General features: G+C 39.4%; 1 protein-coding gene across 1 annotated transcript; it reads left to right on the forward strand.

Annotated features, from left to right (window-relative positions):
• Window positions 1-430: 430 nt before the first annotated feature.
• LOC137271815 (uncharacterized) lies at window positions 431-6893 on the forward strand. Its single transcript, XM_067804216.1, has 9 exons — window positions 431-505; window positions 894-930; window positions 1462-1713; window positions 2256-2345; window positions 2503-2673; window positions 2903-3418; window positions 5828-6082; window positions 6462-6558; window positions 6839-6893. Exons 1-9 carry the CDS (start codon window positions 431-433, stop codon window positions 6891-6893), a joined length of 1548 nt encoding a protein of 515 aa, XP_067660317.1.
• The last annotated feature ends 8268 nt before the right edge of the window (window positions 6894-15161 follow it).

Here is a 15161-nt window from a genome sequence, read left to right on the forward strand (position 1 = left end):
CAGTCAGCAGTTAGTAGATATCTCCTTTCTTATGATGGTTAATAACATTATTGTTGCAATTAGAAGGACAAGTGGTGGAAATATTACTAACTAGATCGTATATTAGCTTAAGAAAAATCGCCATTTTGAGTGTTGCCTTACATAATATTTTCGCTCAGTGTGAAACAAGTCGACATGTCAATACCTGCTATGGTTCGACAGTAGTGACGTTCGGAGACAGCATATCATTTAAGGCAGATGCACTTTCTGGTAGGTGGGTTGGCACATTGTCTGCAGGTGATCACACGCAAAGCACTTAAATTCAACACGCAACCTCTCGAATCCTTCCCACACTGGCTAAATTAGCAATAGTCAATAATGCGTTGAAATACACGAAACTAAAGGACTATATAAGTTTGGCCAGTTTTCGGGAGACTCGTGGTATGTTAACATGTCTCTACGTACAGTGATCAGCGTCCTTGTGGTTTCTTTGTGTCTGGCCTCCACAGAAGGACGAGCATTCAAAGTAAGTGTACTTTAACCATACTATCCAACGTTACACTGATTACCATGATTTAGTCCATTCGTACTACTATTGGCTTCAGTACTACTGTAGTTTTCTTCAAGGTATCATTCCATGACACTATATAACTGCCACAGAAATATATAAATTCGAATGTTATTTCACTTCTTTGCAATTCTTTATTACAGAATTTGACGCAAAATTACAAAATGTACATTTTTTTCATAATCAGTTTGCAAAAACGTGTTTGGAGGAAATTAAAATTTGGGGGAGTTGTTTAAACCTAGATAGAATGCATATATTTACTTTCTGACAGAGTAATGTCATAAGATGACAGTGATATCACCATAACACTCTTTGACATTATCCAGATCCTATTCTTCTTCAACAGAATGAGAAAGACAGGTTCAAGAGACAAGCTGGGGACAGTGAGTATAGAAGTCAGATGCCTTCGGAAGTTAATATATGTGAAAATGTTATATCATAGCATAAAGGTGATTTTTTGAAAACGCACGATATAGAGAAAGTACAGGAACACTGTATGCACTGTATCAGATGGTCGGAAGCAGGGGGAAAAACTTCAAATGCAAAAGAGCAGAGGATGAAAAGCTCTTTATATGGAGCAGTTAAAAATCACATACTTTTATAATCGTCTCTGACCTCCACATGTCAGTGATGAAAAAATGAAAGGACATGATTTTATAAAATAGCTGATGAAGAACTTCTGGGTGTCTATATTCCTTTGGTTTTAGCATTCAGTTCATTGTTTAAAGTCTAATAAATCACGTTCCTGGTATCGTACAGCTTGTCCTTTAATGCTATTTTGTCCGAGGATGAGGCATGTAGATGCACATGGGGAACTGATCATGAGGCCTGTGTCAAGACCAAGACACATACTGATAATAAAGTTGTTCATTCTATATAATAAGTTTATTCATGTAATCTTTTACGTTATCTAGGATGTGATGGGGGCGTGATTGAAGATGACGTTGGAGAGATAAATATTGGCTTTGGTCAGTACCAAAATAACGAAGACTGCTGCTTTGAGATGCGTCCATTCTTCGGTGGTTCTTTCACGGTCGAACTGGAGTTTAATGTCTTTGATATTGAGAACAATCCTCGCTGCAGTTATGACTCCATTACCTACAGAACAAGCAATGGTATTACCGAGATCGACTGTGGCACAAAGACACCTGGATACACTAGATTCTGTAAGGAAGCTTACAACGTCCCTTTATCTTGCAACGTTAGAATCGCTGTGACAACTATGGCGTACCCATGTATTAGTGTTCAAAGACAAAATGCTAATCTGCTTAAGCGTCTTCACAAGGACTTCAACCGAAGTCAGAGTGTATATACCATAAGTAATTCCAACAGAGAAGTCATGATCATGATTATGTCCTTAACAACTAGTGAATGAGTTAATATTTCACGTCACATACCAACAATATCGTGACGATAACAAACTTGTATATAGAGAATAAGTATATATTGCAAACCTACTATCAAAGGACTGTAAAACAACTAAACTATCTAAGTTCGAATTGAAAAGTAGCATGTGAAGTTAAGACTAACAACACAATTTGGGCAAGACATAAATAAAATATACAAATTGGCTTTAGATCGCCAATAACTGAAGGTAGATCACAATACTAACCATAACAACATCCAGTGTAACTAGATATGTGATTTTGCTTTACTGGAATAAGCAACTTAAACTGTAATGCCTGATTGTGTCATGCTGTGTTCACAGTCAACAGTACCGACAGCTTCCAGCTGTGTTTCCACAGTGACAGTTCTGTAGTTCGCCGCGGCATCAATGTCTACTATTACATATACCAAGGTGTGTACATACTGTTTGTTTAATTACTTTAAATATAGATTCTCAGTTCTACCTTTTGTTTGAATACGAAATGTTTCTCTTCAAAGTCCATCATAAAATAGTTTTTATCATCGATTCAGTACTCTGTCGGCCTTTAACACTATCACCGCCTGAAATGTTTCAGTCTCGCCACCAATCAACTTCACCACAGCCTTCCCGTCCAGAAATATCACCAGCTCGCCATCAGTGAACTTCACCACCACTTACCCGTCCTATTACGCGACAACAGTGCCAACACTGAACTTCACTCTACCCTACAACAACGCAACATCGTCTCCCAATGGAACCCGTAAATATATCCTCTTTGCTAACTGATTTAAAGGCTGACTGTTGTCAATCATTCCCTTTCCCCTCGAAGGTGATTTGCAAATTAATAACTTGGAACTTATCTTCATGAAGATGATGGAGGATGTCAGCTATCTCATGAGCCATCAGTGTATCTATGCATGTGCATACATCTAAACTTGGAGCACTTTCTTTTCAGCTTTTTTAAAAAAAAATATTTCCCTTTGTTACAGAAAATGGAACATCTTACACAATTATGACAATCGGCAACATGACCGTCCCTTCATGCAACAGGGCCTTCGCACCAGGCAGCACGACCTTTGTTCCAGGCAATACAACCTTTGTTCCAGGCAACACGACCTTTGCCCCAGGCAACACGACCTACGTACCAGGAAACACGACCTTCGTTCCAGGCAACACGACCTTCGCACCAGGCAACATGACCTTCGTTCCAGGCAACACGACTTTTGCCCCAGGCAACACGACCTTTGCTCCAGGCAATACGACCTTTGCCCCAGGCAACACGACCTTCGTCCCAGGCAATACGACCTTCGTTCCAGGCAACACGACCTTTGCCCCAGGAAACACGACCTTCGTTCCAGGCAACACGACCTTCGCACCAGGCAACATGACCTTCGTTCCAGGCAACACGACTTTTGCCCCAGGCAACACGACCTTTGCTCCAGGCAACACGACCTTTGCCCCAGGCAACACGACCTTCGCACCAGGCAACACGACCGTTGCAACAGGTAACATGACAATCTCACATGACGAGTAAGTTGTGGTCAACTTATACTGTTGCTGTTCAAAAGATCCATTGTTTATATATAGGGACCTTTCTTTCACTCGTTTGACTATTCAGCAGATCTTCTGCACCAGTTTGTTCTCGCCTTTTATTAGTCAAAGACGCTTTTCTTTCAGCAACAGAATTACGAATAAAGGAGAATATACACATTGATGAACTGAAGCCTTCCTCTCCATTTTGATTTGAATTCATATTGGTCTTTGCATGTTCCAGAATAGACATATACGTTTTCGTTTATGCTCATCAAGTTTTCCCTTGACCTGTGATAGCGGTGTAACGCTTTGAGAAAGTTTGATGTTTTATAGTTTCAGAATTCCACTTTGGATTCCATGGACATTGAACGTTTTTCAACTTCCACAATTATTTACAATTTCACTCCGATTTCTGAACACCTGACTCACTCATATACTTTATAAATACCTCCTTCAAGATATTGATTCTTAATGTGCCATTTAGACGACCTAAGTCATAGTTCATAGCTCTGCCTTTCCATTGACAGACTATATGTGTTAAGTAAACATCACCTCGGCCCACTTTCACAAAACGATCTCAGAGCTACAGTCATTATAAATCCTTACGATCGCGATCTCAGGTTTCGGCTTCAATCGCCATCCAAAGCGATTGTAGGTCACTGTAAGTTACAATCAAAACTTACAATTGGTCGGAACCTATTGTAAGGAGCTACGATCATTGTAATCCATAGCAAAATGGCGTTCAAGTCGGTGTCAGTTTCACGCAAATAATTAGCTTTACGTTTGGGGATTGTTTATATTGCATGAAACTGTATGATTCGCCTCGACACTTCAACAACACGGAGAATGCAACATCGATTTAACGTCAGAAATATCGTTATTTGCAGTAGTGAACATAATCATTATCGAGTCGATATCATAGAGTACAATTCTCACACAATTCAGTGTTGGAAAAGGTATGAACACCATACCTTTTTTATAAACAAGGAAAGGATAGTAACGAAAGGTGTCTGCATGCGAATAGCAGTGGCCATGACCTTTTCAATAACACAAGGGAAGCTAATCTTAGTGTTTGAGCAAGATGGGAGTGGTTTCCCTTTGCATATTATGACGCTGAAGTAAAATCTGCCATGCCCAAATATAATGTATGTTATGTTGTGACATCGCAGATCTCTACATATATCTCTTTTCGGTCATTAATTTTGTCTTCGTTTATCATTAAAATAATCAACAGCTGGATAACGTACAAAATTGTGTTTCTTTCTAATTCTAAAATCGAAAATTGACGAGAGAAAGAGTTTTAATCTATGCATGTTCAATGTAATACAAGTATTCTTCAGACAGGAAACACACTTGCTGGGGTATGTGAAATTTGCGTAAAAAGGTTTTTTTAAACAAAAAGAATAAAATGAATTATCAACAAAATAGCGTAAAGTAACTAACATACTGTGGATAAGTATTTTACAACACATACAACACGCACGGAATATTATCGTTTTCATATATCCCTGTCATGCATTTTCCACAACACTAACACAGTCACGTCCCCCTTTCATATCTTCACAAATCTAATGCTTGTGGTACATATTTGGGATTTTACTCCCCAAAACACCGACTAGATGCCAAATTATGTTTCATTGACAGTCATTGACAAATCATGGTACATTTAGGTTTTATATCATAAGGTAATTTTATATATATGTTATCTTTTAATTTTCATGATTTTTAGGTCAATACCTCAAGTCCCAAATTTGTTAATGTAGTTGTCTGTACTTCAATATTTTCATAAAACATGATATTTCTCGGGTTGCAGTATCACATTCTTAAGTCATAAATAAAATTAGAATGTAGAAAAATTAGAGGGTAACCCAAGAGGTACGAGTAATTATATAATTACCATCCAAGTTTGGGGGAGGGCTTGTTCGTTTGGTATTTTTGTTCTTTTGTTCTTTTTGTTTGTTTTCTTTTTTGTTTTGTTTGTTTTTGTTTTGATTATGTTGTGTGTGATTAAGGAGAAAATATCGGTTCTGTGCAGTAACAAGTTCCGCGTCTTATATGCGCTGCATGCTATGCGCACTTGCAGACAGCTGTAGACAGGATTGAGTTTAAGAAATTTCTACCTCCAGCGTTGAAGAGTTTGATCTTAGTTAAGATCGCGATCTTGAATCCATGCTGTGTTAAGATCGTCTTTGTGCAAGTGGATTAGGGCAATTGTGTGGTGATTGAAAAGGGGCCTAAGATTGATTTTAACTAAGATTGCTCTATGCAAGCGGACCCTGGTGTTACAAAGGGACAAGACACAGATTTGCCGGCAAAATGCCTTTCGTAAGGAGGTCTTTATCAGGCTTTACTAGGTTTTATTGTGCTCATTTCCATTTCAGTCTGCAACTACGATACTACTGCTCTTGAGGGCACAATAGAACTGGCAACTGATGGTGATGGTTTTTACGCTAACAACGACGAGTGCCGCATCAGCCTTCGTTCACCTGCGTTACTTCACGTGACCACGATCATGTTCACCCGCTTTGATGTTGAATATGAGAGACACTGTCCTTATGACTACCTCTCTGTGAGTCTTGGTAACAGCACCGTCGACAGACTTTGTGGAAACAACAGAGGCCCCTTCGTGAAGCGATGTAAGCACGTTGTAGGGGTAAAAAGTCATTTTGTACAAAACTCACCATAGATACATATGTGAAACTTTGCACCAGTCTCACATCCAGATGACTTACCTACACTTTATCTCAAACGATCAAACAAGAATAGGACTGTATGTGAAAGTAATTTTGTTTTATCAAAGACACCAACACTGTCGGGAATCACACATTATATCCATCTAGGAGTAATGCTCCAATCCTCATTGTTAGACCTGACCTTTTAAACACCAGTCTGCTGCGCCGAGGCGAAAATACATAAATGATATTATCGATATAATGTTTATTATAGATTCATATTGCTTACATCACTTGTATGAAGTCATTTGACAGTTATTCGCTAACGATTTCTATCCTCCAGACACAAGCGCCGAGCCACTACTCGCCCTGACATTCACCAGTGATTACAGTGTCACCGGTCTTGGCTTCGCCTTCCATTACAAAACTGAAATAGGCAAGTACAGCATCTTCGCTTGCCATACTTTATCAGTGATTATTTATAAATCAATTAAATTTATTTTGATTTATCATTGTTTCACTGACAAGAAACAATGGAAATGAACAGCAATGGTTTTCAATTGAACAGTAACCTCTCGTAATTTCTGGTCGATTTCATCGCGCCCAAACGTCACGTATTGTCATGTGTGTCATATATATATATATTCCGTGTGTGTATATGCTCTTTTTCGAGCAAACAAATTCATAATACTTGAATATTACATGTTGTCCATTTTTCAGTGGCATAGAGAGGCTGACCGACACATCAAGATCCAGTTTGCAACAACGCGAGTAAATAAACTTGGTGTACTCAGTTTATTTCGTTTTCTTATTTCAATATGTGTCTGACTTAATGGCTATGAATAACCCTGTGAATATTAACAACTCACAACGTGGTACATGGATATAATGTATATGTTGCAGTTCTCTGACAAGATACGTTTCTTTTAAGAGAACTATGATCTTGGATTCGGAAATCACACTGAGTACGTTCAGAGGTTTGAAAACGTTCTACACATGCCATTGGTCTCAGCAAAGTAGTCAGTGACAAACGCTACGTTAAAGGGCGCTGCCTGCATCCATTAACACCACACGCAGTGAAAAGGATGAAACATTGTTTGAAGCAACATTAATACCAACAGAAATTCATTATGAAGATCATACAAACTGCCATTAAAGCCCAATAAAGCGATAATATTTTGCCTATATTATATATGTTTGGGCACATGCACCCACTTTAGCGTCCTATTGATGCAATGAAATACTTATTATGATATACGATTTGTCTGAAATCGACAACTGAAACTTCCAGGCGAACAACTTTCAGAAATCCAGAACACTTACACTTACCAAATATGGAATGTAAACAATTGCTTCGAATATCACACACTGTCGCACAGCGTGTTGTCGAGTGTTTGTCGAACTAGTTTCAGTCAGACGTTGTGTGAATGGTTTTGCTGCAGACATTCGCCTCACTTTGTACAGGACTGTTCGGTCTCCTGAGAATTTATAAGATATTCGGAAAAGAGCGCTCCAAGGGGCATAACTCTGGGGAGTTGGCTTGAAATAATGTTCGACCAGTACGCGAGAGTCGATTTAATGCAACTTTGCATTAATTCATTCGAACTTATAAAATTTAACATTGTAATCTAAATACGTCATTGTTTTTAGTAGATCATAATGTAGCTTCATTGATAGTTATTATTACTGAAAGAAATGCAGCATTTATGTTTAGGGAAACATGTCGTGAAATATGGTGGCAAATGTCCATGATGAACTGCAATCCAAAAAACGACAACTTGCAAAAGCGCACTGATTGGAGCGACTTCGGCTGATTCAACGAGAGATTTGGAAGCATGCTTTCTCTTTTTCGCTGTTTGTCTGATCTTCTTTCACACATTTCGCTGCGACTTAATGCACATGAGCACAGAGGACATTATGTTCAGGACAAATCCATTATAACGACATACCTTTTTCTGTTAATCAATGCTGAAAAATTCACTTTGTTATGTTGGGTTATTATTTGTTTTTACCTGTAATGCCTAATGTATCGTTAGTGGCGCTGTGTTAAAGATGTACATCAATGGAGTTTATTTTCGAACCCGAAAGACTAATTACTCCCATGGGACATGGTGGGCGTGGTGTTTAAAACATCAGGCTAGAGATCCAACGAGCCTGAATTAATGGGATCGAGCCACCTGTGACCAGACTCTTTCAGTATTGTCACTAGTGTACCGTGTACAACCCTGTACCCTTAAGAACCCACGAATCTGTTGGTAAACGGCCCGATGGTGACCACAAGTGTATGTGCAAACCCCTAATTTCGGGTACAGCTACGTGCAGTGAATTTGAACAAAGAGTGACTATGTGTTCCAGTCCACCCAGCTGTGGCTGGATTCCTCGTAAGGATGGAAGGCCACTTTATCTCGGTGCGCCTAGTGGCTGCAAGAGGTGTTTGAGCCCTTTGGAGTAGTGATCGATGATACAATGTGCCGTTGAGACTGACATCCATTGATCGAATGAGAAACAAAAGGCATTTGAGCAGTCGAGCTGGATATCAGCGTTATATAAATATTAGTATATCAACAATAATACCCGACCAAGAATATCTTGGTCCGGTTATGTAAAAACCACACTACATGAGTTTGCTAAAAGGACAGGATATCCGGTAAATCCACACATAAAGGAGAGGTCGCCTAAGCTGCAGTGGGAAAATACCATGCCTATGTATGCTTATCTGACGCAGCAAAATCTCTGAGACCATGTCTGGCGACTTATATATCACATGCGCCGTGAGACATGAACCCCAAAATGGTGAACATCAGCATCATCTCCTTGAGCGGATTGCTCAAATGGCAGCAGAACCCAAAACTTCGGAGAGATGCCAGTGTCTACCACCTCTTCCTTCCTCCCCCTGGTGCATACCCTCCTAGCAGAGAGCCACATTGCACCAAATTTTCTGACCCAAAATCTTCTTCTTCCTCAGTTTCAGATCACCCTGAAAACCCCGTTTACATTTTGTTCAGCTCTATTTACAGGGAAATAAGTGCCTTTAGAGAAACGGTGGTCAGTCAAGCAAATAAAAGCTGAAACTGAAACTCATTTATTAAATGAAGCTATTTCTATGAAAACTGCGGACTGTTCGTTACATGAAGTGAATTGCTGTGTCTTTCTTCCGCCCGAACTTCAATCAGTTTCCAAAGAAAAAAATCTAATGAGAGTAACAAAACACCAAAAAAAATATAACTTAACGAAACTGTAATAAACTGCCTGAAAATAAAATTGTTAGGGAACTAAATGTCTAAAAGACAAATATATGAAAAAACTTATACTACATCGATGAGAGAACGAAAGAAAAGGTACTTCTCCAAACTGTTGATTTCCTTGGGGCAAAAAACATACTTAGACTGAAAGAAAGCAAAAATGGAAAACGAAAACTTAATTTATCAAACATAATAAATATTTTGAAATAATGAAAAGCACTTTTACAGGCTGAAAACAAAGCGTGATGCTGCACATGACAATGACGAAAGGTTCAGGAAACAGTTGTGGTATGTTCCCGGCGACTGTAAGCTTGAGGTCTCATGGGTCTATGATTGTAGTCATGCAAGGTCTAAAGGTCTAAATCTAATACATCGCAATGGCCTAATGTATTCGAAACCGACATTGGAAATTGTGTCCAAACACCATTATGTCACTGTTTCAATTCTCTGGACACAGGTGAACTGAAATGGTCGCACAAAACTCCTCAATAAAGGAAAATTTACTGATCCCCAAAACGTATGCCCTTCTTTCATATTTGAATACACAATGTAAAATATTCACAGCGTGCTTCGCGAGCATCGCGTCGTCTTACTGCTCTTTCAAAGATATAACTTATAGGGAACAGATCAACGTCTTGTACGGACAAAAAAAGTATTTTGGAAGAGGCTAAAACATAACACCGCAACCTCTTGTGTGATAGTTTGACTGCAAAAAAGCATATGATTCATGAATAGAAAATGATGATTTTAAACGTCTTTGGAATTGTCCCATACACAGCCTTACATGGATTCCAGACAACAAACCTGATCTTGTCCTTTACGATAACGCTATTGAATGTATTAATATCATTGAATTGTCTGTCCCTTTCTTTTGACAGCGATGTGATACGCAGGATTTAGGAAAACCATGCTAAATATGCGGACCTCTCCATGAATCTCGCTTGCATCTCATGGTTATGGCTAATCCAGAAGGCTGCAGTATTAGGGAGTCTAAATATTCTCAGAAAAGTTATTGGTGGGTTCGACTAGGCAGCGTTTCCTGGGAACACTTTGCTGTTTAGGCTGCATGTAAAGGGGGCAACGGACCTTGACCTAATGATGAGCCTTAGCGGCCGCCTATGCCGGGATCAGCTGAACCCTCTCTGCTGCATGATAGTTTTAATCTGTAAAACATAATACATATGCTCTCCGCTGTATATCTATCTTAATCTGTAAACATGATAATAATTATTTGTCAACGGATATTAACAAACTATTACTTAATAGATACATTCGTCAAGTCTTGTAAGAGCTAATGATATACAGCACATTTTAAGCTTGTTCCAGACAGAGTGGAACAAAAGTTTACAAATTTCAGTGACGTGACACAGTTATAATATTGATGGGACGCCCGACCATGTCAGTTTCGTGGTACAGTAGCCTCTTTGCAAACTGTGCTTAATGAACAAAATGGTTGAATTCAGTACAGGCGAGTAATGGGAGCAACAGACATTTTCATATTTTGTCAGTGATTCGTCCGCTAAACCTTTTGTGCCACGACAAATATTTTAAAACACGTTACTCCATTTTTCCAAAGTAGGTCCGAGCCATACTCGTCATTTGATTGGATCGGGTATGGACAAACGTAAATGTAACTCAGGCAGCCGTCTCCCAAGTATCTTTCGTATTCGGAAATATACCTTTTTCTTTCCAAACCGTAAGCATGTTAAATAGCGTTAAAACATTGCCCCTTGTGTTAGAAGCGTTTGAGAAAATATTCAAATACATAATTCAAATGTCATTGCACAGTTGTAGTTATGTCATTTTCTCATACTACACAGCCTGCCTCAAGTTACCGATCACTTACAGTCAGTTCAGAGTCATGCTTACTGCATGTTCACCGCACAATAGCATAAACCATTCTCCGCTTGAGCGCTTTTGTCTTCATAGTCAGTTTGAGCAATCAGCTAGACTGTATACCTTTACATACTACAAGGTTTCTGGTCACTTCACATTCAATAGTCATGTAGCAGCGCTCTTATAAATAGCATAAAAACAGCTAGATCTCATTTACAGTTCATTTGATCATGTTTCATATCATTATGTGTTAATTTTTTAAGGCATAAAATCTCAGTTCTCCAAGGTAAGCCGCGACAGTTATCAAAGTTTGTTGACTCTCTCCTTGGTAAGAGGAAAGAAGAGGTTATTCCTAAGTGTGATGATCTCGGCAAACTTTCTGAAACCTTCAACAACCTTTTCAAGGATAAGGTTCTAAACATAAGAAAACACCTTGATTCCATTGTACCTGAGTATCCAGTGTCTGGTACGGTGACGTTTCATGGCCCTCCTCTCCAGGCCTTTGAACCATTTTCCCAAAGTGATGTTTTGGCTATTATCAAGTCTTCAGTTAAGACCACATGTGAATCTGATCCAACGTCAACACACCTGGTAATGGATCATTTTTGCACGTTGATTCCCGTGATTACATGCATAATCGACAAAAGCTTAGCAACAGGCATATTTCCAGGATCTCTGAAAAATGCCATGCCTCTCATCAAAAACAAAACCATGGACAGTTCACTCTTTAAGAGCTATAGACCGGTCTCAAACCTTAGTTTCATGTCAAAATTCATAGAGCGAGCAGTATCTAAGAGATTAATCCATCACATTACATCCAACAATATCCTCGACCCATTCCAGTCGGCGTACAGGCCATTCCACTCAACTGAGACCATTCTCCTACGCTTAGTGAATTATCTTAGAATGATCCTTGACCGTGGTAATGTGGCGGCATTAGTCCTACTCGACCTAAGTGCTGCGTTTGACACAGTTGATCACAAGTGCCTGTTACACACATTGGAACGTGAAGTTGGTGTCAAAGGACAAGCACACAGCTTGGTTCTCCTCATATCTGGACCAGACAACACAGGTTGTAAACGTTCAGAATCATACATCTGACAAAGTAGAGTTAACAAGTGGCGTGCTCCAGGGCTCTGTTCTTGGTCCTATTCTCTTCTTGCTATATGTAAACTCTCTTTCCACGGTTATTGACTCGCATGACTGTGGGCACTATGCCTATGCGGATGACAATCAAGTAACCAGGATTCACAATCTGAAATCTCCAGCCACTAATCTACAGATCACAGACAATTGCGTTTCCGCCATAAAGACCTGGATGAACACAAGGAAACTCCAACTGAATTGCGACAAAACGGAGTTGCTTGACAAATGGAAATCCAAAACAGCTGCAGAATACCTCCATCTGCAATGTAAAGATTTCCACATGTCACATTCAATCTTCCCAAGTCATTAAGGATCTTAGAGTATATCTTGGTGCCAGTCTGTCTTTGGAATCGCAAGTCAACCATCTTTATAAGAACTGTCATAATTATCTGCGAACCATCAGCTGCATCAGATATCTCATCACAATAGAATGTGCTCATTCTTTGGTCCGATCCATTATACTCTCTCGACTCGACTTCTGTAACAGTCTGCACTTTGGCATCACTTCATCTCAACTTCACAAACTTCAAAAACTGCAGAACCCAACTGCTCGCTCCGTCTGCCTCAGGTCCAAGAAAGACCATATCACACCTTCACTGATGTCTCAAAATTCTATGCATCACTTTCAAAGCTCTTCATGCAGAAACACCTGAATACCTCTCCAGTCTTCTGTGTCAGTACATCCCATCTCGACCATTACGATCCCCAAATCGCCGGCTACTTGTCATGCCTAAAGTTCGACTCTTATCGTACGGGAAAAGATCATTTCACCACACAGCTGCAACACTGGAAAAAAAAGTACACCTTTACAAGCTTGTAAATCTTTTGTAAAGATGATGTTTACAAGACATTTACAATTTTGGAAAGATGATGTTTACAGGACATTTACAATTTGTAAAGATCCACAAGGGAGATAACTGGTGGGTGATGGTAAAACGGTCTGCAAGGCCTCAAATTCACACCTAATAAATCCCAAAGGCTAATTACAGTTTGACCCCTCGACATAATTAATGAGGTAATTGGGGCGTGAAATAAGAGTGGGACAGACCACTGTTCAGTGGACAGGGGTCACTCTGTTAGGGGTAGGATGCTGATGCTCTTACTACAGTGTTCGGTGTAGTGAAGATGCATGGGTGTGTCTTTCACTATGCGCAAGCTGTTTAGAAAAGAATTCCGACTCAGTATCCCACTTATTTTGTGTTTGAGAACAGTGAATAACAATAACCATAAACAATATCACCTTGTCACCTCTGATGATATGCTAAATGATAGAGATTGAGTTGTGATAACATAACACATGACAGTACATGTTGCTATGAATCATGTGGTCGATCCAACTTTTACCAATAGTACCAGTGATACAGATGGGATAGGTCACCTTTTGAAATATTTCACAATTATATTTGATTTTTGTTGTTTCTGTTGATTCTTCCTTTCTGTGGTCAGCCAAGCAACAATCCACCATAATTCCATAAAACCATTGAGGCATGAAGTCCCATAAGCCAACTGAATAATTTTAGGCTTCGTGGGACTACACCTGTTGTACACGGGCTAGTTGCAGTTAACACATACTGCTATAGTTAACATAACTAAACAATAACCATCAGGAATGGAAGCCCATGACAGAAATGTGCCCTGGACAAATAACAGGTTGGAGGTTGGCATAGGAGGTTAAAGTAACTTGTTGGAAAAGCCCATCCCAAAGTTTTCGAGATGATAAATTTCATGTTGGACTGGAGACGCAAATTAATAAACTGAGCATGGTGCAACATAGTGCTGGCCAGACACTGCTCCCAAAGAAAAAGAAACATCAAGACCTCCAGAGAGAACTGCCCACCCTGAAACATAAGACATTATTGATATGTTGTATTATTTTGATAGGTTATCTCATGGAACGAAACTTTCTAAAAGGTCACATGAAAAAGGAAAACACAACTTTGCAGATTCTGATACCTTTTGGTATGCAGTTACCGAAACAAATCATTTAAAAATGCCAATTCAACCTATAAAGAAAAAAAACGCGATGGAAAAAACCCGCGAATTCGGAGTTCAAGCGATTCACTAAATTTCCCCCAGCGCTGGGGGAAGAAGTTGTTTCAACCGTTGTGCTGCACTGCGCCCATACTGCATGCGGAGTGAATAGGTTCACGGAGCTTGAAACAGTATGCATGCCCGGAGTATGAAATCGTGAGCAGTAGTCTAATCTTGGTTGTGCACACAAACAAGTAAATAATCTACTCGTTACGTAAAAAACATGTTGATTGTAAGAAGAAGCCTCTATCACAGAGAAAGCATAATGTCTGGTGTATTGACACCTATATGTATGGCTGCCTGTCTGCTAAAGACAATATGCAATACACAGCTTCAATCACTGACCACAATTTAAACTTAACACCTATCAGGCTATACGCCATAAACAAAATAAATTGATTGATGACTCATGCATCCGAGTCCTGTCTCAGCCACATTATGTAATTAAGCAGGTGTGATACTTGTACATATGACATGTTTTTATGTCTATGGGTTGCAAAGAAACTACATCCGTTTTTCTCGGATGACTGGATCTCACGGAAACTGGTGCAAACGCTTGTCAGTTTCAAGTCCTGCTTTGTACTTGGACGAATTACAGTTTCCAGTCGTTCACCATCTCTACTGAGATGATTTTTGATTGGATCGAACGCAAATTCAGAGATGGCTTTACAAAACCCAACATCTCTACATACATTCTTTATGGATAACAACATAGTGATATGATTTTGTTTGACAACGGTATATCAATCCATAGTGAAACGACGCACCATATACAATACAAAGAGTTG

The sequence above is a fragment of the Haliotis asinina genome, chromosome 2, assembly GCF_037392515.1.
Source record: "Haliotis asinina isolate JCU_RB_2024 chromosome 2, JCU_Hal_asi_v2, whole genome shotgun sequence".
Lineage (NCBI taxonomy): Eukaryota > Metazoa > Mollusca > Gastropoda > Lepetellida > Haliotidae > Haliotis > Haliotis asinina.

Excerpts from the sequence above, each read along its gene's own strand:
- LOC137271815 (XM_067804216.1), top strand. The coding sequence starts at position 431 with ATGTCTCTACGTACAGTGATCAGCGTCCTTGTGGTTTCTTTGTGTCTG. Across the intron at positions 506-893 it reads CAGAAGGACGAGCATTCAAA|AATGAGAAAGACAGGTTCAA; the intron begins GTAAGTGTACTT and ends CTTCTTCAACAG. Across the intron at positions 6,559-6,838 it reads TACAAAACTGAAATAGGCAA|TGGCATAGAGAGGCTGACCG; the intron begins GTACAGCATCTT and ends TCCATTTTTCAG.